The 23,369-nt window shown below is 43.7% G+C and overlaps 1 protein-coding gene across 9 annotated transcripts in view; it reads right to left on the reverse strand.

The window, feature by feature from the left end:
- LOC133347584 (lethal(3)malignant brain tumor-like protein 4) overlaps positions 1-23,369 on the reverse strand; it is a 32,896-nt gene that overhangs the window by 5,372 nt on the left and 4,155 nt on the right. Inside the window, exons 1-19 of one of the 9 annotated variants that reach the window (XM_061559976.1) lie at positions 17,993-18,375; positions 17,393-17,480; positions 16,252-16,354; positions 15,639-15,786; positions 15,033-15,132; positions 13,436-13,527; positions 11,911-12,015; positions 11,196-11,331; positions 10,531-10,637; positions 10,013-10,164; positions 8,921-8,997; positions 7,100-7,185; positions 6,352-6,462; positions 5,872-5,986; positions 4,974-5,076; positions 4,444-4,599; positions 3,406-3,711; positions 1,825-1,886; positions 190-347 (exon numbers count right to left, since the gene is read on the reverse strand). In XM_061559976.1, coding sequence (XP_061415960.1) covers positions 190-347; positions 1,825-1,886; positions 3,406-3,711; positions 4,444-4,599; positions 4,974-5,076; positions 5,872-5,986; positions 6,352-6,462; positions 7,100-7,185; positions 8,921-8,997; positions 10,013-10,164; positions 10,531-10,637; positions 11,196-11,331; positions 11,911-12,015; positions 13,436-13,527; positions 15,033-15,132; positions 15,639-15,786; positions 16,252-16,354; positions 17,393-17,480; positions 17,993-18,271 — 2,484 coding nt within the window. In that variant the 5' untranslated portion in view covers positions 18,272-18,375. Of the gene's footprint in view, positions 1-189; positions 348-1,824; positions 1,887-3,405; positions 3,712-4,443; positions 4,600-4,973; positions 5,077-5,871; positions 5,987-6,351; positions 6,463-7,099; positions 7,186-8,920; positions 8,998-10,012; positions 10,165-10,530; positions 10,638-11,195; positions 11,332-11,910; positions 12,016-13,435; positions 13,528-15,032; positions 15,133-15,638; positions 15,790-16,251; positions 16,358-17,392; positions 17,481-17,992; positions 18,376-23,369 lie in introns of those variants that run through there. The other 8 variants (XM_061559973.1, XM_061559975.1, XM_061559977.1 and 5 more) reach the window with 8 other exon arrangements.

Genomic DNA, 23,369 nt, shown 5'->3' on the forward strand with positions numbered 1-23,369 from the left:
TATTTTGCTGTCTTTTCTTGGATTTTCTGTTTGCACTTAGTCACATATTCACTTTAAGATGTTTTTTGTTCATGTTTTTGTTTTTTGTTTATTGCGGTTGCACCAGATTCAAGAGCCGAATGGCTCAGAGGGCTATACCTAATAAATGAACTTGAACAACTGGCATTGTGGCATCACACACGCACGCACCTCATCCACCCCCCACTTGGACACGTGGCAGGCCGTGATGCCGGCCACCTGTGGCAGGATCTGGCAGTGCTGCTCCCAGAAGAGAGGCAGAGAGCGCGCCGGGTTGGGCGACAGGGCAGACAGGAACATGGATTGCTGCAGAATCCCGGCGTCCAGCTCTGCGAGGCGTGGGACACACGGACAGTCACACGTAGCCAACCGTGCTAAGCGGAGGTGCGAGGGCAGGACAGCAAACACTGGCGCAGCTGCGCCACTCTTATGTGCACGCCCAGGTGCGTGTTCACTTCTCCCCTGCTGATAAAATGTGTTTCGTCCCAAATTTACCGTAACATGGTCGAGAGGTGTAATCATGCCTTGGCACACTCATTGATATAAATTAAGGTCAAGATAATAAAAATAATAATATAATATCATGCAGCCCTTTGTCAATCCACGACTGGATGAAGGCTTCCTTACACACTGTGCTGGTCACGAGAGGCTTATTTGGCCATACCTCATACTGGTCAGTGCGGATTGAAGGAGGACCAGTCCGGGTTCCTAGCACAATACACTAACCACTGAGCCACCACTCCGATCCTAGCATGTGATATGTGCTTTTAACTAAAAGTGTAAGAAACAATGTTTTTCGATTTATATAGTGTATTTAGTGTGTTCGCATGACCCTCTCAGCCATTGGCAACTTATGTTCACTACAATGTTGATGAATAATTTATTCACGGTAATAATTCATCGAATCACTGAGGCGGTAAACCATTACATTAATATGCCATATCCTTCCACTCTCAGCCCTTCAGCCTCCAACATCCCTTTTAAAACATCCCTAAAATAATTCCTCCTCTTTCCTTAGCTCTCGAATGGCACAAGCCTCCTCCTCTTTTTGTAGTGTCCTGAGATACGGTTGCAGTTCGATGCTTTTCAAAGCTAAATCATATTGTAACAGCAGCGTGTGCACTCTAAACAATAAAAGCCTTGTATCCTTTCAAATACTTTGCTAAAAATATAAAGGGAACGTGAGAGTGATTTGTCTCGTCGTGAGCATGACGACCTCAGGAAGTGTCATCAGCAATTCAAGTCAGTAAAACAACATGGCAGAAGAGACAAATGGGAAAATTATGAAAGGGCTATCTGCAATGACCAGCTGAGCTATGGGAGTTATCTATAATGCACCCTTTGCAGTTGCCACTACTACTGCTCACATTTATATACTTCAGATGAACTATATATTCATTACACAGGAATGTCGTATCGAGAGAAGTGGTGAACCCAAGCAACCCGACTACCGATTCCCAGTCAAATATAACAACAGTGGTGAGTGATATTGGCACTCCTCTTCAGCAACCCACACTGACAAGTGTGTCGAAGAACAGTCCAACAAACCTCCATAACTGACATGTACCAGGGAGGCCCTTATCCAGGGCTGGATTGATTGACGGGCTGTCGATAATTATATTATTGTGTCACATACAAGAACAGAGTGTAAACAATACCCTGTTTGTTTTACCGCAATTTCCTCCTGTGATGTTAACTGGTTTACACCGAGCATCGAATAATTCCTATCAGCAGTGTCCAACTCAGCAGGTGTCTCACTACACCGACATGACCTAGCGACAGAATAATGTAGGCGGTGTGCAATACCCTCAGTGACATTCAGCTCCAATCCTGTAGCATTCTGTCCCTGCTGTGAAGACGGTGCAAATCTGCAGGGGTAGGGGTGGGGGTAGTGTATAAAATATAAACAGGAGCTGATAATCACAAGTCATTTTATGGTAGCTGAACAGTAACAACAATTGTGCATTTCAGAAAGAAGCCGTGGAGAAGCCTTATAGTGAATCATAACACAGCCGCCGTTTACAGAGTGTAAACAGTTTGGTAATCGGCTCACGCGCTCGGGTATGGTAGGGGGAACAATATCTTTTGTTAAACTCGGTTCACAAGCCGTTATTACGTTAGATGGAGCTTTACTGGCCTCCTGCGCTCCATTACATTCGGTAGAGCGGTGAATAAATCACTCCCACGTCCGCAGATGCTTACGCAACTGATACGTGCAGCATACAACCTTGTAAGAGTTTACATTGCCAGTTACACACAGCGTATCATTCAATAAGGCTGTTCTCCCGCATGCTTGATGGAGTTAAGAGGACTGTTAAAATGTAATCAGAGGTGTGGTAATCTCAACCTGCTGGGCTTCACGGTGACAGGAGATAGTAGGACACAAATGATTTCTGACCTACAGTGCAGGCAATGCATTTTTTTTATGTCATCACCATGACTACGTTGTTTTCCCTGAGTAAACATTGATTTAGAAAAAATCTAAATATTGCAATGCTGGATACTGCTTAAAATATGTTTCTCGACTCAGTGAGGTTTCCTTGAACGAATAAATTGCAAGTGTCCGTCAAAATGTTAATGTCAAAAGGTTTGAAAGACACACAACTGTGTGAAGTCAATTAGAGCAAAATGCATTTTACTGGAAAAACAAATTAGGTTTTACACTGGTAACTAAAATTAAACTAATCACTGCATTAAAACTGAACACGACTGTACGATGTAATCTTAAATAGTAGGCTAACGTTTCAGGGCAATAGTCTTTTTTCAGAGTAGATCTCGCTCGTAGAGACATTGAGTGACAAAGTTTTAAATCGTACTTTAGACTTTTAATTTAAGACTGAATGTGAACAGCCAATGGTATTTTAAAGTCCTTTTTTGATACCACGGTGATGCTTCAAAAAGATACCATCCCAGCAGCCCCGCCATGGAAACGGAGTCTGTACGTTGACCTGCCGAGCAAGACCCACGGATACAACGCTGCCCAGTCACAATACACGTGGCCAGCCGACACCATTCCGCCTCCAACAGTGAACAAGTCAAGACCCCACTGCATGTTCAGGGAACCGATCTCGTCAAGGAGCATAAGCCATCACGCTAACTCCGGTCATCCTCGCAGCGGCTTTTGGCTGGCCCCTGAACAAAGACAGTCACCGAATTATGCGCTTTCAGATGTGCTTCTGCTGCCATCTGGAACGCTCTTCCTTCCCATATATTGGGAAGCCACTGGAGCTATGCACTTTTAAATCTTGATTGATAACGAATTTCTTTTTTACTGATTTTTTTGTTTAGCTTGTTGTTTTTCCCCGCACTTCCGATTAGTACAGTTGGCCAGGTACGGTGCGAAAGAAGTTCAACATACATACATTCACACAAAAGCTACAAGCCAACCTTGGTTGAGGAGTTGTGGTGCTGAGCGAGGGCGATGGCGAGGACGTGCTTGACACCTCGTTCTTTTCCTCCTCGACGTCGTCATCATCATCGTCCTCATCACTGCTGTCTTCTGCGCCCTCGGGAGATGTGGGTTGAGACTGTCCCACTGGCAAGCATCCCTGTTGCTGCTGCTGTTGTGGTTGCTGCTGTTGCTGCGGCTGTTGCTGGTCAACCACCAGGGGACAGCCCGAGGGCCGGTGGTGGGTGCTGAAGCGGCCGGTCACGTGGCCCGAGCCGTCACAACCCGGTGTGGGACATTTCCTGCTGAGGAACGAAAACGGCCAGGGCGTGAAACGGAACCAATGACATCGTGACGGCACTGGAATATCAGTAAAGCCTCGCTGAGGCTTTCTTAGATAAATGTGGAAGGTTCTACATAGGGAATTCATTTGTAAGAGGTATTTTGTATATGGGAGGAAATCAAAGTACTACCAGAGAAAACGGGTTTACCAATCAACTTCTTGTACTAACATCTACCGGTAGGCGAGGGTTATTAGGTCAAACAAATGTGTGACCAGTAGGGCCTTGCCTCAATAGGGCTGTGTTTACAGGCGTGCGCCACTACACCCCGCATCATGTTGAGTGAGACATGTTTGGTGTAGGAAGCTATGATGTATGGATCATAAACTTGGACACTTAACGAAGAAAACAGAACAAAAACTGAAAACTGTGCAAAGAAGCGTGGAGAGGTGCAAGCTTGGAATTACACTGTACTAAATAACGTTATCACAGGCTGATAACATCAATTTGACTGTTACAAAAAAATGGTAATGGGCAGGACAATGCTAGAAGAGATGGATAATGGCCAGTGGATAAAAATAATGCCGGAGTGGCAGCCAAATTATGGAATGCCTTTGAATGTGCAGGTGCTATAAAGATCGTTGCATCGCAGGAACGCGAGACTTGGCAACGGTTTCGGCATGCCACCATTCAGCAGTGAATTAATCATGGCTGATGATGATTACGTAGGGAAGGCAAGTGCTTCAGGGTTCTTACTTTGGGATCCCAGCAGAGCAGGAGTCTCCAAACGAGTCGGAGCGCTTCCCGCGAGACAGCGACGCCGTTGTCAGGGCTGCACGCTCCAAGCCCAGGCGATCGGGATTCGCCCAGTCCTTGGTCAAGTTCATCTCCGAGTAGGGGCAGCCAAACGCGCTGTCGAGGAAAGGACGTGCTTTTACTGCACATGTGTGACGATGCATTATCGATCCGTGGATTAAAATCTATTTTTTTTCAAGCAAGATACATTAATCGAATTTTGCGTGTGACAAACGAGCGTTTAAAAATTAAGCAAATAATATGCAAAACTATTGATCCCCATCAGATGAATATGGATTTTAACCAGTGGCTCTGGGCCACCAACAGAGATGAACACTAGTCCATTCAAATATGGAGAAATTTTTCTTTTTTTATCTAATATAGTCAACATCATTATCTAAGAATTTAAATGAATAAATAAATTAACCCAGCGTTTAATTCACTGCAGTATATTTTCCACCGCTGCGTGTTCTGCTTCCTATGACGTGTACCTGTGATGACCAGAGTATTTTGCACCCCTGATGTGCCCCACCCCAGTGCATCCGGGCGTGGGACAATCGTTTGGTCCGGGAAGAACGCTCACATCCTTGGTACCTTTTAGGCAAACAAAAACTCAAAGCGTCAGTCTCACACACAGTGCTTTAGCAAAATATCACATCAGGAGGTGTGGTGGTGTACGACCATAGCCCAGCACTCTGCAGGCAAAGTTTGTGGATCACACAGTGTGGAGTGGAGTGGTGGCACAGAGGTACACACACACACTGAGCTATGAACCCAGGCATTTAAAGAGTTTAATTCCTGGCCAAGGCTAACATCAGTGGCAAATTAAATTGGATTTAGTCCTGGCCTCTCACCCCACCACTTCCACCAGCCAACGCTGACCAGCGTGAAGTATGATCCAACAACCCCGATGACCAACACAACATGGAGTTCTTCACTCAGCAGCAGATTGACATCTAAATTAACAAAACTGTTACGTTAACGGGACGGTTTGAAAACATGAATAGTAAACATGCCTACCGCCGATTCAATGTCAGGTACGTACTGTGAGTTTAGAAATCAAATTGAAACTGATGAATTGTGAGTGTAGGAATAGATTGAAAATTATGCCCATAAACATTCTTTGTTAACAAGCTGAGCAGATGTGCAGTCAGAGACGTCCTTAGGGTACAGCGAATCGAGGCGACCGCCCCGGGCCCCACGCTTTCGGGGGGGGGGGGGGAGGGGGTGGGGCGCCACGTTTTGACGTCACGGTGTCAAGATGAAATACTGCCGGTTTAGTTTGAAGGTACCAGGGGGTCCACACGGTGTGATTTGCCCCGGGCCCCGCACCCCCCTATGGACAGCCCTGTGTGCAGTGGTTGTTTCTAAAACGGGGTTCGGCCTCACCGATGGGAGGCTGTAGAGGATGACCAGTGCGGCTGCACCAGCCGACGGGGTGGATGTCCGGACTGTCCGCCTCCAGCCAGTAGTCGTACAGAGCCTTCCAACCGTCGAAACGCACCTCCGGGCAAACACACATGCGAGTTCCTCAACTGGGGGCCCCGTGGACCATATGAGGCACTGTGGTTAGAGTTCCAAACTTGGGAAACGTTTTTATGAGGAATTTTTAGCACTGGTTCAGGGCCACCAAATGAGATGAACACCAGCCCACAATCAAAAAAACACTTTGTGGGAAGTCACGAGACTGTTCTGTGGAGTAAGTGGCCTCTATCACAGATATGTGCAATGTCTACTGCTGGCTCAGGACTATCAACAAAGGTGAGCCCCATCTCTTGCTCCTTTGAGCAGAAGGATGCATTGGTTTGTCACTTCAGCCACAATGCCAAGTGCATTGAGCGTCCCAGAGTAAACGCAAATATCTGTTACCTTGATGTGATGGTCATCCGTCGCCGCTACTGAGGCTGCGCGGATGAGCACGGGGTTGCGGCGATCCACCACCTCGACCTTCATGCCAATGCGGAACCCGTGGGGTGGACGCTGACGTGAAAATCGAGAACACAAAAATTGGAGGTGGACAAGTGTTTCAGGGCAACAATGCAGAAAATGTTTGAATATCCTTGTAATGGAGGGGAAATCAAATATCTCTTGACAATGAAGTTGCTTACAAAAATGTAAAGCCAATTACTGCTCGGTACGTTATTATTGAATCAATCACGTAACATATGAGCATTTATGTCTGCAGTATGCTGATTTATATCAAATCATCCTGAATGCGTCTGAACATGTTGTGGCCCTGATAACTTCGCAGGGTTTAGCCCGGTTAGTAATTCGGGATGGGCTGTGAGGTGGCCAAGAGATGACAGAACAGGAAGTGCATTCTTGAATCTTTCTATGCAGATTATTTTGTAATCAATCTGTGCAGAGCTATCTGTGCTAATCTATCTGTATGGGTTCTATCTGGGTTCTTCAGTTTTCTCTCACATGCAAAAACACGAATGAATGTATTGGGCAAAAATTGCAATGTAGGACGCTCCTGAAAATGTTTTAATATGACTCAAGAAAGAAAGGGCATTCTTTTTGGAAGTACTAATGTTGAATAAATATAGATTTTTTTTTCACTATTTTAAAAAAAATGTCACCATCCTTCACGTGTATGTATTGAGGCTAACGTTACCGGCTTAAAGACTCTCGCAGGCACTGGATCGGCTCCCATTTCCTCCAAATATATTTCCCAGCTGAACTCCCTGTCCTCGGGGTGCCCTGGGAAAACACACACACTCGCTGTCTTCACACACGGCAACAAAACGACAGTCAAGCAGCAAGGCGGCCAGGCAATAATCTGGTACCAACAATGGCCCAAACTCTGGAGTCCTCTATTAAAATGTTTTCGGCCAATGTGTTTACAGATGGTGCAAGATACTAGAGCATTTGGCGAGCTCAGACATGGGAGCATAGAAGTAAAGCACAACAAATTATTTCGCTGCACTGCCCTCTGTGCTCACCACATGGCCCTATTGCCTAAAACAACCGGATGTGCGTGGTGATTAGCAATGTAAGTAGGAAAAGATACAAACTTCGAAAGACTGTGTGAACTCCATACTAGTTAATTAGAATTAACACGAAGGAAGGTAACAATCAATATTATTTTCAAAAGTCTACCAAGGATACACTTTTTTACATCCCCCTCCGTACTCTGCAAAAAAATATAACGTCAAATACTGATTGTAAGAGAAAGAGCTTCATCAGTCTTCCGGTGTTTTTTTTAAGCGTATGGCTTGGTTTCAGACAATTTCCCTTCTGCACGATTTTTATACAAATGACGAATCTTGATCACGCTAACGATCCCTAAGTTGAGTATCTTAACACAATTGTTGTCTTACATCATAGACATGTAGCTGGATCAGGGCTACTGACCACCGTGTTGTGGATTTATAATTCGCTGGCACAACTTGGATATATATGGCATATAAATGCGACCACTACTCAAGGCACTGTAGAGGAGGAGTGGGCATATTTATTTTGTAGAAAGAAAGAGGCAGTCAATCATAGGCAAAAGGTATTGAGCATGGACTTGATCAGATGCACGGAGTCACTGGCCTGATGGATGGGGGCAGGGAGTTCGAGACAATGAGTGCACCAAAAGGGAATCGGTGACATCCGACTGATCAAAGGTTGACTGCAATCTTCAAAATAAATGCTTGGTTGCCGGATTGGAGAGTGCGTGAAGGAAAGAGTGCGACGAGAGGGGAGAAGTAGGAGAGTGCGTGCAGGGAAATAGGGAGAGATGAAAGGGGAGAGGTAGGCAGGGGCGAGTCAACTGGGGATCTGACACCCTGTTTTGTGACAATGGCAGAGAGACATTTTCGGTAAATATATCATGACCAACGGAATTTGTCATATCATATTTCAAGTTGAAGACAAAGTGGATAACTGTGTAATAAAGCTCGTTGAGGCGACTTCTGGAATCCGTCTTTTATTCAACTTATGTTACAGTTACTTCACGCTGCTGATAGGCAGCGTGAGAGGGACAGATAGAGAGACGCAACGCCACGTGGCAACCCGGAGCCCCGCTCCCGCGTGGCCCCCCTTCCTCTGTTCGTTCCCGTTCTGACCACGTGTCGTTCGTCTCCACCCCTATTTAATACCCGGGTCACGTGGTACGGTTCCGCCAATCCTCGTTATCCTGCATGGAAACTTCCAGGCTCCCTCGTCAGCTCCCGGGACCACGCCCCTGACTCATCTCCCCATTGGCTGTGGCTAAAGCCAGCAGAACCAATCCTTATAGCTGTCACCTTTCCATCACATCAGGGCCATGCCCCCAGGCTTCCCCCCATTGGCTGTAAACCAGGACCGGCAGAGCCAATCACCATGACGAGTTGTGATACGTCAGTGAGCCGGATATATCCTCATATTACAACTGTAAATGAGGGAACCTATGTGGCCGGCTCAAGGGTGCCATTTGGTCAAAGAGTCGACCAAGTGGCCGGTAACTCACCGAGAGGTGGGGTTAGGGGAACGTCATTCCGCTGGCACCAGCCAACGGGGTGTATGTACGGGCTGGTTGCATCACACCTGGGCACAGAAATACGGGGCAGCATCGGGTTCATAGACAAACGCATGACTTGGCAAGTCTATTTCTATCACCAGAGGTTTCATAGGTTCTTGGTTCAAACTTTTCAGAAGAGTCCGATGATACTTACATTTTTTACCACATTAAAACAGAGGAAAATATCAAGAACGTTGAAGACATACTTTCATAAATGCTTCTTTGATGTGGTCATCCCAGCAAGAGTCACTTTAACACGCAGGAATATGCACGTTATCACTTGTAACCTAAGGGTTTATACAAATTCTATCAAAGACTGTAATTCTGCATTTAACCGCCACTAAAATTCATGTGCTAGCACAGTATGTCTCTCACTCACAATGCAGCTGTCAAATTTCAAATGGGTCAATGTCCTGAACATAAACATGAATTTTTCATATTATGTTATCATTTTAAAATGTTGTTACCTGACACCCATTGACAGGAATTGTTGAAATTCCAAATACATGTCAACATCTTCTATTTATGACAATCAAATGGCTTTGCTATTCATACATTGAAACCCTGCAGCCACTATAAATTCTCCAGAGACCACAATCGGGGAAAATAAACAATTTTCTTGCTGAATGGAATCATGATGCAGACATCAGGGTGTTTAATTGGTGGCGAGCTACTGCGCAATTACCAAGTGTGCAGGAAGTCAAACTGCACTGGGGCCCAGGCACCAGCCTCATTTCAAATATTGTTTTTCAATGGGTCCATGCCAAACACGCCAGCGTTAATCACTTGCATAGACACCTATTGACCTACGTAGACTTACATCGGTGGCATAACTAACCCACACCACCGATTGGCGCGGTTGGCTATGTATGGTGTGAAAGAAGTTCAACATACATACATATCGAGTGTGCAGGCGATAAAACTGCACTGGGAGCTTGCGCACCAGGCTACGAAGAGCCGGGGAAATTAACAGAGGAAAGTCCATTGAATTCCTTGCACTGAGGCCCTTGCCACCGACGCTATGCCACCGAGCGATCGTACCAGTAGTCGTAGGTGTCGTCCCAGTTGTCGAAGTGAACGAGGAAGCGGCTGTCAGCATGGTCTGCGACAGAGGCAACGCACACCAGCGACGGGTTCTTCCTGTCCACCGCCTCAAGCTTCGCTCCCTCCTCGAAGCTGTGCGTAGTTGCCGGCTAGATGATAACCAACAGCAAAACGGCAAGTTCAAAAACGTAATGCGCCCCCAAGTGTAATTGAAAGATTGAGCTGAGTGACACACGCGAAAATTTTGGCAGTAGCGGTTTAGGTTACGGTATGAGCTACAACACCAACTACATTTCAACACTTGCCAATTCAACCCAATTTTTAAACCACGTAACCGCGCACCAATTTTGGAAGCAAAAATTGTGCCAAAAAATGTATTTCCATTGCATACATGTCAAAGTGAAATGATTAAAAAAACGGCAGCCTAATATTTACCAAAATGCGCACTGTGAAACCTGGTCCCCAGACTACACAGATAACATTATCTACAAAACCAAAGAACTGAATTGTGGCACCTGTATTCCACTCGCCCTGCTCTGGCCTTTGAAGAGATGCTTCGGGGCAGCCTGGGCCTTGCACACCTTCAGGTAGGCAGGCCAGCTGAACTCTTCCTCCGAGTAACCTGCACATCAATGACAGGGGGCACATTCAAATAATTAATTTGTTTTTGCCCCCTGCAAGTTCATCTTCACTGTCTTATCGGCATCATGTCACGAGATGAAGAACCCACTCGGGTCTCTCGGAGTGTGGTATACTCCTTCTGTTCGGGAACAGCACGTGAAAGTGGATATCGCAGAGCTACCTCCGAGATGCCTTCAAGTAAATCTCTGGTCCACACATTATGGGACTGTACTTTCCCACCCGCTAGGCCACTGAGAGTAATGTTGGTTTGCATGGCGGTCAAACTCATGGCATTAATTCTCACGAGCTGGAACATAGTCACAATTAATTGCAGAACCACATTTAATGCGCAATTTTTTTTGCAGTCATTGTGACTGGGCTGAGACCATCAACTCACTACATTTGAGAAGACATTTTAATCACAGCCAGCTGCCTGGATTCGAACCAGGAACTCGGTGCTGCCAGCTTGGCACTCGTGACTCCTCAGCCATCACAAATGGATGATTGTTAAATTTTGCACTTCATTAACAGCTCAACCATCGACTTCTAATAGATTCACCTTTGGGTGGTAGGAGGCGGTGCCCGGTTGTGTTGCACCAGCCGGCTGGGTGGATTTCCAGCGAGTTGGCATTGACCCAAAAGTCATAATTTTCCAAGTAGCCATCAAAATGAAGCCTCAGACGATAGCCTAAAACCTGCGAATGTGTGTAGGTGGAGAAAAATCGGGACACAAGGAAACCATTATCCACTAACACCCGCGATAAATCCTCAACATAAAATCTCAACATATTAAATTCGAGGTGCTCTTGGTACTGGCCTTATGAGCTGTGGGCTTTAATGGTGAAGCCTAATAATCTTAAAGGTGGCTTAGTCTGGCTGTGTTCAACTGAGCAATAAAAGTGAACCCTCCCTCCCTCCCCCCATAATTAACTAATATGCTATTACTGAACCAGACAGCTGTGTAGTGGGGCATCTGTACAGCTTCAAAACTAACCCACATTTTCAAAACTAACCCACTGCTTCAACATTAACCTACAACCTAACCAAATACATACACAGACAGCCTCAACACTAACCCACAGCCTTGGCACTAACCAACAGCCTCGAAAATAACCTACAGCCTTAACACCAACCCACAGACAAGGTGCCCCCATTCACAAGGTGACATCCCTTCACCCCGGTTCATTGCATCACAGGCAGTAAAACAGTGCCCAAGTTTTTTCTGCACCGCTTCTACCTGCAAAAGCACCGAGCGGACGCAAACACGCACTGACCTCAGTGACGCTGAGCACGCAGTGAAGGGATGGGTGCTGCGGGTCAGCCCCCTCCAGCCTCATCCCCACCTGGAACTCGTTGCTGCTCGTTGGGAAGGTCTGGCACTGCTCACGGACCGAACGATACAAAGATCACCCCGTGTAGCCTTTAACAGACTATTGATGCAAGTGCTGTGAGCGAGCACCTATGAAGGCCGGCATGGCATGCGAGGGGGGTGGTTGGCCGATATACACATACACGACTGTCATGTGAGAAATCCCACAAATACCCATATTGCAAACATAGGTCAGTCATGCACCTCCGATTAGCACGGTTGGCTATGTACGATAAGAAAGAAGCCCAACATACATACAAAATGCCATAATAAAGGTTATTGGGTAAGATCGTGTAAATAGATAAATGTGTCGTTAAAACCAACCACCACCCGATACAGCCAACTAGTAAGTGTTGTAACGTAAACAGAACATGCCGGTGTGCCGTACTAGTGACAAATTGGCATGTTCTGTTTACGTGACAACCCTTACTGGTTGGCTGTGTTGGGTGGTGATGGGTTTTAACGACATATTTATGCATTTACGCGATCTAACCCAAAAACCTCTATTATGGGTGATATTGGTCACGAAAGCCTATGTGTTAAACACACAGAATGCCATTTAAATAACACTTCATTCGCTGTGGATAAACATTTGGATTTTATCTTAATAATGGTCTTTTAAAACTCGCATCATAGTTAATACAATATGTCTCTAACATCATTCTGTCTGTTAACATAAGTGGACATGGATAACTGCCGGTTGTCCAGACGAATGACAGAGTAGCAGTTGAAAGGGGGAAACATGACAAGCGAGAAAGAGTCTACCCTGAAGATGGAGTGATGAGTTAATCGATGAGATCAGTGATAAGATCACCTCCATCTAGTTCCCGCCAGGAGCTAGATGACAAAATGTGACATCGCAGGATCGTGAGGTATGGCAACGGCTTGGACAGGCCTTCAACCAGCAGTGGATAGATCATGGCTGATGATGAGTAAAAGTGTACAAGTATATCCCCATGGATAAAGCATTAGGTGATGCGCACATCCATTAGTGGGGCAATCAACAGTTCCATTACTTCCTTTTAAAATATCCAAGCATTTCAATCGACTGCTATTAATTAAGGGTATTTTTTTATTGGGCTGGAGATGAAAATTCCAAGCATTTCATTGCGGGGCCCAGTCTCTCCACTGGACTACAATTGTTAACTTCCCACAGTGATACTAATTTATCGACCCCTGAAAGCTGACGATTGCATGAATTGTCCCCCAAGATTCGAAAATCACAACCTACGAATTCCGAGTCAAAAGCTCTATGATCAGCCATTGAATCTTTGAACGACCGCAAAAACTGCTTCCCTATAAGCGGCCCCGAAACTAAGATTGACTGCAAAGGTTTCCATGGCTGTGCTGTACAGCTCTCCAATGTGTTTTCGGGTTGTTACCACGTGTTGCTCTGCGCGATGTCAACTATTCCGCACGTCAACTCTAACCTCTGTGAAGAGTTTTAGGGGTGCGGCGATCGCCTGTTCCGCTTTAATATAGGCATCCCAGGACCAGTCCTCTTTCCTGGCTGCCTGGAGTGCTGCATCACACACACGCAGAAATGCAGGCATGGGAGGCGCAAAGCAACCACGTTTGTAAAGCCATTACATTATCAGATGATTAATGCCATAAGCACATTTAAAATGCTTGTCCCTATAGTAGGCCGAGTGGCTCATGTGGTTAATGACTGTGTCGGAGCACAAAGCCGACAATACTGAAATCCTGGTTTCCAATCACGGTGCCAATCCACGCATGATTAAACAGTGTCCCCTCAAGTGTTGTCAATTGATGGTCTCAGCTCGGTCAAATGAACCTGCAGTGTTAAGCCCAAATATGAAACTGGGGGTTTTCTATTAATTTGGCAATATTCCAGCTCTGGCAGTGAACATTTAAATGTCGGTATAGTGACACTGTTTGCAGGAAACAAGTTCCATCTAGCGTTGGATGAGAACTATGGAAGTGATTTCAAAAGTTTTTCTGTGACACTTCCAATATTCAACAGCCATTCCCTGACACGATATGGTGCTCTGCTCACTGTGATAGTTTCCAGCAATAACACAATTAAAATATCACTGGAAATCTAAATAATATACTGGTCTCTTAAATCAAACATTTTGTCAACTGTTGGCACCAGGATATGTTATTTGATCTGCCAGTTGGGATTATACGGTACTGTTTTCTTAACCGCTACTAAGCCATGAAACAAACTCAGCTAACATAAGAAACTTATGACGGCTTTAGAGCCAAGAGGAGATTTTGTGCCAGAGCTAGATACATTATGAAGCCAATGTATTGCACTGATGCTCTTTAGAGCTGGAGTTGTAAGTTATTTTTTCGTACATTTGGATCTACATTTGAAACTTGTAAATGTTTTAGTGGAGTCTTCAGTACGATGGTTATAGCTGTAAAACGTACAAAGATGCAAAAGAACGATCAATGAAACACACGAAAGAGATAAAAACACAACATATAAAAACAGTCCACAAATTTAATACACTTATAAAATGGTGTGCAATGTTATATTTCTTTCATTTTATGCATTTTTTATCAAGTAAAATAGACCAGGAGTGACGTAGTTGCGTGTAGAAAATCTAGCTTGAATACAAGTTTTCCAATGACTTCTAAAACAACATTATCTTTTTCTGTTAATCCATGCAATTAGTACGGCTTTTTACAGGCTTTCCTGCCATTCTCAGGAGCCAGAAAGTAACTTAAAAATGTGAAAGAATGCATGTGAATCTGTATTTTTTCATTGCATAAGTAATGAATCAAGAGAATATTTACAAGAGAATGTTAGTCAGATGCGTACGTATTAAAGCAACATACAATAAAAAGTAAAAAACTGGCCGAGACCGATGATGGGAGCGACAGCCAAAAGATGGAACACGTCCAAAAAAATGTTCACAGATGCAGAGATTAAATCAGCTCAAGTGCAGGTAATTGATGGGTTGATGCATAGTAAAATGGTGGTGGCTTGGGGATGCCTTTATCAAGCTGTGGATAGAACATGGCTGACGATAATACATTGAATGTACAGCCTCATACCATCACAAACGCGTCTCTGCTTACAGGGAATCTCAGGCAAATGCTCAGACGACTTGCACTTCATTTTCACCGTCCTGGGACTTCTGTCCTTGGAAACACTCTGCGGGTGGAAAAGTTTTATTCAAAATTTTTTTTAAATGATTATTGTTTTTTTGAGCAATGAAACTGCACCAATGGTATAACTCATTCACGAAACTTTTCACAAACCAATTCCAAATGTCAAATAAAAAGCTTCATGCTAAAATTGTATCCAGTAGTATGAAAGCATTATTTTTCAATAGTAGATAAAACTTTTTTTTCTTGACATACGAATTAACGATCAAGTGCAGGAGAACAGGCTCGGAAACTTTGATGCCAAAGCAATTAGGGTCCAAATGTCACATTTGCAAAAGAAAGTGTCTCCCGTGATACAATTTCAAATTGGTCAATTGTCTTCAATAGTTTAAAGATTCATCTTGTTATTGATCGACGTATCATACTCAATATATCTCAGCAGAAGATATTCAGATTCTAATTTTAATTTCAGTAACGTTTAAATGCTGCCAACGATTGTTAATTTTGGGTGCACAATTCAACAAATACAGAATTTGCATGCCAAGGTCGCACCTCACAAAACCTTGCGCTCCAGTTTGGCTTATCATTCGGCTCGCACTTCAGCAACACGCTCAGCTTCCTCCTCCCGATCTTCCTTTTCTTATTTAGTCGCTCAATCACCGAGGCATTAACCCTGCCCACACCGCCACCTTCTGCGAGCCTGCTGGAGAGAGAAATAACAATCACCAACAACTGTCAACAATCTCTAAAGGTACACACCAGTACACGTACAGCCAAGTTTGTAAATCCACTGCTCAATGAAGGCCTCCCCACAATTGTGATTTTTTTTTATTGAAATCAATCACAAACCTGGAGAGTGGCAATTCATCGAATCGCTAGCCAGGCGAATCATTATATGCCTAGTATAAATTCAACAACATGAAGTTAAAAAATAAACAAAACTCTTTTGACTCATAAACATTCACAAACCATGTTATAAACATACTATGAATAATGAAATATCATCAATATAAACCATTTTACGTATAAGCGGCAGTCAAGTAACACAACCCACAAAAACACAAACGATCGGGCTGAAACACCCACACAACACAGGAAATGAAAATACCATCATCCAATGATTGCACAAGCGGTATCGCACTCTACGGCACACATCAAAACTAACCTTGCCAGTTTTCGGCTGCTATAGTCGTCATTGCACAGCAGAGTACGGTGACACTTTGACTCCAAGCTTTTGCCAAAGCATTTCCAAACCTCGCTCCGTGCAACTGCTTCCAAATCAGATTCGAAAATTAAACGATGAGTATAAACCATGTGAAGAAAAATGCAATTACAATTAAAGTGTGCAAGCCACCTGGAAAATATTTTGTTTGGCATGTATTAATGGAACATTTAACCATAGATTTTTGCCAAGCACTTTCATTGATTATATTAACTTTCAGCAAATAACTTTTCAGCAGTGCTTTAGTCAACACATTGATCCTTATGGTATGAAAAACAAACAACACACGGTATGATTAATTACAGAAGGGGTTTTCAACTCCACTCCGTATACCTGCCCCCCGCCAGCCTGTATTTTGTGCAATGCTTAACAACATTCCCTCTAATGAAATAGAAATGAGTTAACACTGTGCAGGTGTTTGCTGATAGGTAAACATAACTACCTGGACCTTTGGGAACGAGTTAAAACAATGAATAATTGTAACAGCAAGTGACACAAAGAACTGTAATGGACACACTTGGGAGTTCTGCACCAATACCTAGTCCATGGGCCAAGAAAACACATTTCACTTTAACACCTAGGCTTTCGCGACCAATATCATCCATAATACAGGTTTTTTGGGTCAGATCGCATAAAACCTGTATTATGGGAAACATTACACTGTGAGTTGTAAAAAGAGTTGTTTGGCAAAAAAACAAAAATTAACAAAACTAAAACACCGATTTACCAGTTTTTGCCAAGTGGCTATACCTTTTGTTTTGTTACCTCAAGAAGAAACAATGTCTGATATGGTACATGGACGAGAGGTTAGTTACAGGTTGTGGCAATAGTCAGGCTCAATAGTTGTTTTACAGGAACGTACTGTATAGTGTTGTAAATACGAGCTGAGTTTGCTAAATCAGTGTGGACGTGTTTAGAATTCTTCAGAGCATTCTGTGTGAAACCGACTGAGAGGTGTGTGTGTATAAACAAACGGTGCAATCTTCAAGCAGCTGCTGTAGTTTATTGCATAGATGTGGCTACTGACGTTTTTGCCATACCATGTAGCTTAGTACCATGGACAGCTCCCAGCAGTGGCTCATACCTGTTTTCTGAGCAGTGGCAGCAGCAGAACTACCACTCGCTCGTCCCTCCTCCAGCACCTCCAAAGCTCCAATTTCATTCATGCAGAACTTTAACGACGGGATAGCAAACAGGCAGCGTTACGCGTTACTCGCACTCGGGGTTTGCTCTCTTAAGAAATATCAATTACACAGTAATGCCAGGCACGTACAACCGATCTGTCAATCCACCTGGGGATCAGGGCCTCCCCACACCAGGCAAATCGCGGAGGTTGTTTGAACATACTTCACCAAGCTGGTCAGTGCGCGTTGGTGACGGTGGGAGCATAAATATGGGAGCCTACATAGAAGTATAGTACATGATGGATTATGCTGCACTGCCCTCTGCTGCCCACCACTTTGCACTGCAAGCCCTAGGACAACCTGTTTGTACATGGTGGCCACTCATCCGAGCACTGTTTTAGCATCAAGTTAAGCCTCAGTTTAATCACAGACCTTCTGAAACCTGGATGTATATATAGGTTCTGAAAGCTGATGACTTACTTAACCTGACGTAGTATTAACCCCCTGAGTCACTCAACTGCCTCACTTTACAATTTAATAACAAAAACAAATATAAGTACCTTGATAGAACTTCCGGGTAGAGTGGCAATGCCATTGGTCCACTCCATGGCACTGATCACATCAAAGTCTTGGCTGGAGGAGCTTCCCTCCGAGCCTCTCCTCAGACACAGTTTCTTGTTCTGGCTCATTTCACCACCACCAGTGCCCTGGCTCAGGTGACTCTTGCTTCCGGCACTCGCCACCTCCTTGTGCATCTCCGCTCCTTGATGGCACATCCCTCTCTGTCGTAAAGCTGGCAGGGATCCCACTCGCCGAGCCAGACTGCACCGCTGGACCATACATCATATCCTGCTTCTTAAATGACCTCAGGCCCATGCCCGCGCGGGCTCCCGCGACCGGGTCGTGTGCGGCGCTGACATCATCCTCCACGCTCCGGCTCCTGTGCTCACTTCCACATTTCCTCCATGACGAGCTGCCACCTACCACCCCCACTGGGTTGCTGTGAGCCAGGGCCTCATTGTTTACAGTGGAGGCACTGGACACAGGTAGCGCTAAATGACGGGGGGTGACTCCCGCACTACCAACCCTACTTACAGTCACAAGCAGCCCCGCTGGGTCAGATGACACGGCAGGTTCCTCACTGGCCAATGCCTCACTCAGCTGAGGTGCTGCAGATATAAAAAAGGACATCCTTACATTTAAAGATGCTTCATTTGTCCATCAGCCTGTCAATCAGTCGTAACACTTATTTGATAATTGTTGCTGTTGTACGGAGTCAAGTGGGGCTTATTTTGTCTGGGAGGAACCAGGAACCTATGTTAATGATGGTAAGAAATGTACGATCTATGATATTTGACTATAGGTACATTGAAAGAAACCTGACCAAAACATATCCATCACGGGAAGTGCAATGGGAGAACAATAACACTGGTTAGTGCACTGTGCTCTGCACCCGCTGATATCGGTTTGATTCCCAGCACCAGCTGAAATAAGTGGAAAATTTAATCTGAACTTGGTCCTGGGGGCCCCCACTTTTCACCAACACACATTGATCAGCAAAGCTGGTAACTAGATTTGAAATGTTCATGTCACAATCAGGTGTGTAAGAGATGCTATTGAATATGTTAGCACAATAATATCGATTTTCGACACGTGTAGGTCAAAGCCCTATTGTAACATAGCGGCAACCAAAATGGTCAGTGGTAAGCAGACTTTGGTCAGTGTTAAATCTAAAATGATTCAGTCATAAAATAGGAATGGCAAAAATAGCTCTGCATCTAACTTTAAACTGTTCTAACTGTTACTCCCATAACACTACACCATATACTCACATTAATATAGGACGGAGTCCTATAGTCAGTGCTCATATTGCTTTAAAATAGGCCGTGGTTTAATTCTAAATAACCTATAAAACCTCAGATGTGTTTTTGGGTTGTGCTGTTATTTTCTGCATGATGCACGACGTTTTGTTCCACATGTTCGGAGCCTATTCAGGAATTTACCCCAGCACATGGTGCAAGACATCAGCCATCATGCAGAATGTGGTAGAAGCTGAATAAACATTAAAGCAATACTGCACAACCACAACAAAACCTAGTACAGCACTGCTTTAATTTGAAATAATCTACAAAGCTATTGACACATGGCTCAGTAAAACACAGGGTTCAATGCCACACCCTCATGCTGCCCGATCCATGTATATCACGGCTCACATTTGCATGCCACCCACACATGTCCACTGTGACTCCCACCCCCGTCACGATGCAAAACAAAAGGACCTTGTGGGCTGCACGCAGAGAGAGAGACCGCCAGCTGCTCAGAGGTCCTGCCGCTCACAAGCTGCCCAGCGCTCATCTCTCCCGAGCACACGTGGTCCCCATGAGCCTAGGGGAAAGGCGGGCGAGCCACACAGCGCCGTGCCCAAGATTTAATTTCAGCTGGTGTATGTCCAGGTCAGGGATGCAGAAAATATTTGCGCGCCCCGGCACACCACGCCCGGCTGTGGATACTGGTCCCGTGCCACCTGCTACAGCCTACCAGCGACCTGGGAAATACTAAGTGAGAAATTAAGCCATGGCTGTGATGCATTGTGCAGACACCCAGCGGGTTCATTAACGGATCCACATTGTGCAGTGTCTAACGTGAATAATAATAATAAGACAAATACAGAAGTGTTTACATGTGTGTACGTTGAACTTCTTTTGCATCGTATGTAGACAACCGTGTTATTGTAAGTGCGGGGGTAGGACAAACGAAACACAAAAAGCAGTTCTAAAACAATTTGTTTCAATCTAAATTTAAAAGTGCATAGCTCCAGTGGCTTCTTAATATCAGAAATAAGAGTGTTCCAGACAGCCGCAGAAGCGTATATGAAAGTGCGCGATGCAGTGACCATCTTTGTTCGATGGTTAGCCAACAGCAGCTGCGAGGATGACCAGAGTTTGTGTGATGATTTATTCTCCTTGACGAGATCAGCAAGGTATTGTGGTTCTTTTGTGGAAAGCACTTTGTGTGTAATGAGTACAGCATTATAACAATGAATTGCTCTGTTCACACCCAGAGATGCAATGAATTGTCATGATTCAGCATCATGGTTCCATTCAAGGAAAATTTATTTTTAGTCTCATTTGAATGTCTCATATACATTGTTTCCTTATTTTGTCTGTCTCATTTGTAGTTTAGTTTTTTTTTCCACTGGCCTAACTGTATCAGCAATATGTTCCATAATGAATTATTAATTCGTTCATACACGATTTTAGGTGTGATTACAAGCGTAGGAGTCTAAATTAATCAATAAATTATCACGTTGCATGCCTACAAAAGGAGACTTTTGTTTTATGTTCCCAGAAAGTTCTCGTGAAACAAACATAATAGCACATAAAAGGGTGTTTCCTTAACCAAGCAATTCACTCATATTATGCATTCAACAAATTGCCCCATAACCGTACTGCGATAGGAAATATTTTTACCATCAGTCTCTCTCCCTCTATGGAAGTACGTTAGATCCACCCTGGCACATTTCCGCACCATAATGAACATTCAACCCGCAAGGCAATCAACGCATTGGCTATGACCACAGTAATGATGCTATGCAAAATACAACTACTGCACAGTGCAATGGACGTTTATGGAATATTAAAAAAATGGTTTGCGAGCCGCTGCATTGCAAAATGAGTCACAAGTGTGTCTGTTTGTCAAGCGATTTTATTTTAAAACGAAGGTGCAGATTCCTTTTGGACGATGCAGAAAAACTTGATCATTTGTGATGAATGACAAACTTGCCTGAAGGTGTTTATTAAATCAACTATTGCTCCACAACGATACCACGTACGACTTGGCACCAAATATCTTTCGCAAAAAATATGAGTCATTATGTTTCTAAGTCAACTGACAGAATGAATCATGCGCTCAAGAAAGACCAGTGCCAAAAATGTTAGGGTCAGTGTATATTTTTGAGTTATAATGATGGCAGTGTTCATGCCAAAAGAGAAGCGGTTATCATGCAGTACTGTACTGCACTTTAAAATACACTATTGGTATAAGGTTACACAATCACTGCTATTGGCAACATGACCTATATAATTATATTGAAAATCTTAAGGTAATTTAAAGTCATAAATGACAGTATTCATTTCAGCATTGTCCTTTAAAATGTCTGTGTATTAATATTCCCTTTATCAATTATACTGTAGTCCTGAATGTAATAACATATTATAAGTAGCTCAATAGATCTCCAATTAGAACATCAATTATTCAATATCAATTCATTAACAAAAACCTCGCCTAATTCACTGTCCTAAAGGCATGCAAATGAAAAAAGATTACGTGTAAATACGTCCTGCACTTTCAAATGGATATAATTTTAAATGCAGAATAATTAATTCCATCCCATAGATTTGTCCTAACCTTTTCACTCTATAAACAGCATCACTTATATGAAAAAATCTAAATTAAAACCCATTGCTTTATTCGTGTTAATTACACTTTCTATTGCTATTATTAACCAAGTGATGAAATAAACCTATTGAGGCACATGCCTATTTTGCGTGGGCTATCTGTAAGTAGTTTTAAGTGCACACAATATTTGTAACTAGTTTTGATTGAACAAATAGACGACATTTAACAATGTAATCCAAAAATTGAGGCAAGGCTAAGTAAAAAAAGTGAAATTACACTAACATTTTAAGCTAACAATTTTATGTCATTTATGGATAATTATTCATTCACGCCACTCTCATTACAGTATTGAAATGGTTAAAAATATAATTATCATTAAGGTACCACCACCCACATTTTGACTACGACTATCTGTTACTGTATTTTAATTCATTTATCTTTAACAACTTATGTCATTGTTATGATAAATTAAAGTTTATAATAAGTACAAGGGCCACAATTCCCAACTTACCCATTTCAATAAGTATCCTGTTTAAATAGCATTTTGTGTTCCAGGACCTTCCACTGAATTAACATAATCCCTCTCTGTCATACTGTGTTGGTATGCTTTTGGTAAACTGGATATATCATTTTAAAGGAGCACACCCAATATCCGAGGGGAGAATAATCTTTTCCTCATCTGTAAAGTGCATAATGGCAACAAAAGCTAAAAAGACTACTGCAACGCCTTACTGGTTGGGATACCGAGCAAAGTAGTGGGCAGACTCCAGCTTGTCTAGAATGCAGCTGCTAAATGACTTTTTACACGTACACCATTCCGTGAGCACATTACACCAGACATCTTATCTCTTCATTGGCTACCGGTCAAATTCCGAGTGCATTTAGAGATACTGCTATTAACCTATAAGGCTTTATAAGGGCTCACCCCACATTGCTTGCAGGAACTAATAAATGTTGCTATAATCCATAAAGGTCGTTAAGATCTTTTGATCTCCAACTGCTCAGCACTCCCAGGTCTAGGTTGCCGCTCTTTTGGTGATCGGGCTCTTGGTAGTGTGGCACCCAAGCTATGGAACGCTTTGCCACTTGAAATCAGGCAATCAGTCGGTAGATATATTTAGGTCTGCTTTGAAAACCCATCTCTTTAAACTCGCCTTCCCTCTTTAGTTTGGTCGGTTGCCCTGGTTCTGTTTTTGTTTCCTGCCATTCATGCATTGTACATTGGGATCCTAGGTTGGAATGCGCATTATAAATTTGAATTATTATATAAGAGAACAAACGAATGTCATTGAATGTTAAGTATGGACAAGAAAACATCCCCCTGAGAAGAGATGATGGGCGATGGATGAGACTAGAGATGACATGGAGCAATGAGGACCAGTTCACGTGCACGTGTGAAATTGATTGTGGCATCGCAGCACACAGCAGGGAGGTGGTGGGGGGGGGGGGACCTTCATCCAGCAGTGGATAAACTACGGCGCACAAAAACGATGACGATAACTCTCGAGTCATATTGCTATCATATAATGATTACATCTA

The sequence above is a fragment of the Lethenteron reissneri genome, chromosome 26 (genome assembly GCF_015708825.2).
Source record: "Lethenteron reissneri isolate LAM-NWPU_2019-01 chromosome 26, ASM1570882v1, whole genome shotgun sequence".
NCBI classification, from domain to species: Eukaryota; Metazoa; Chordata; class Hyperoartia; order Petromyzontiformes; family Petromyzontidae; genus Lethenteron; species Lethenteron reissneri.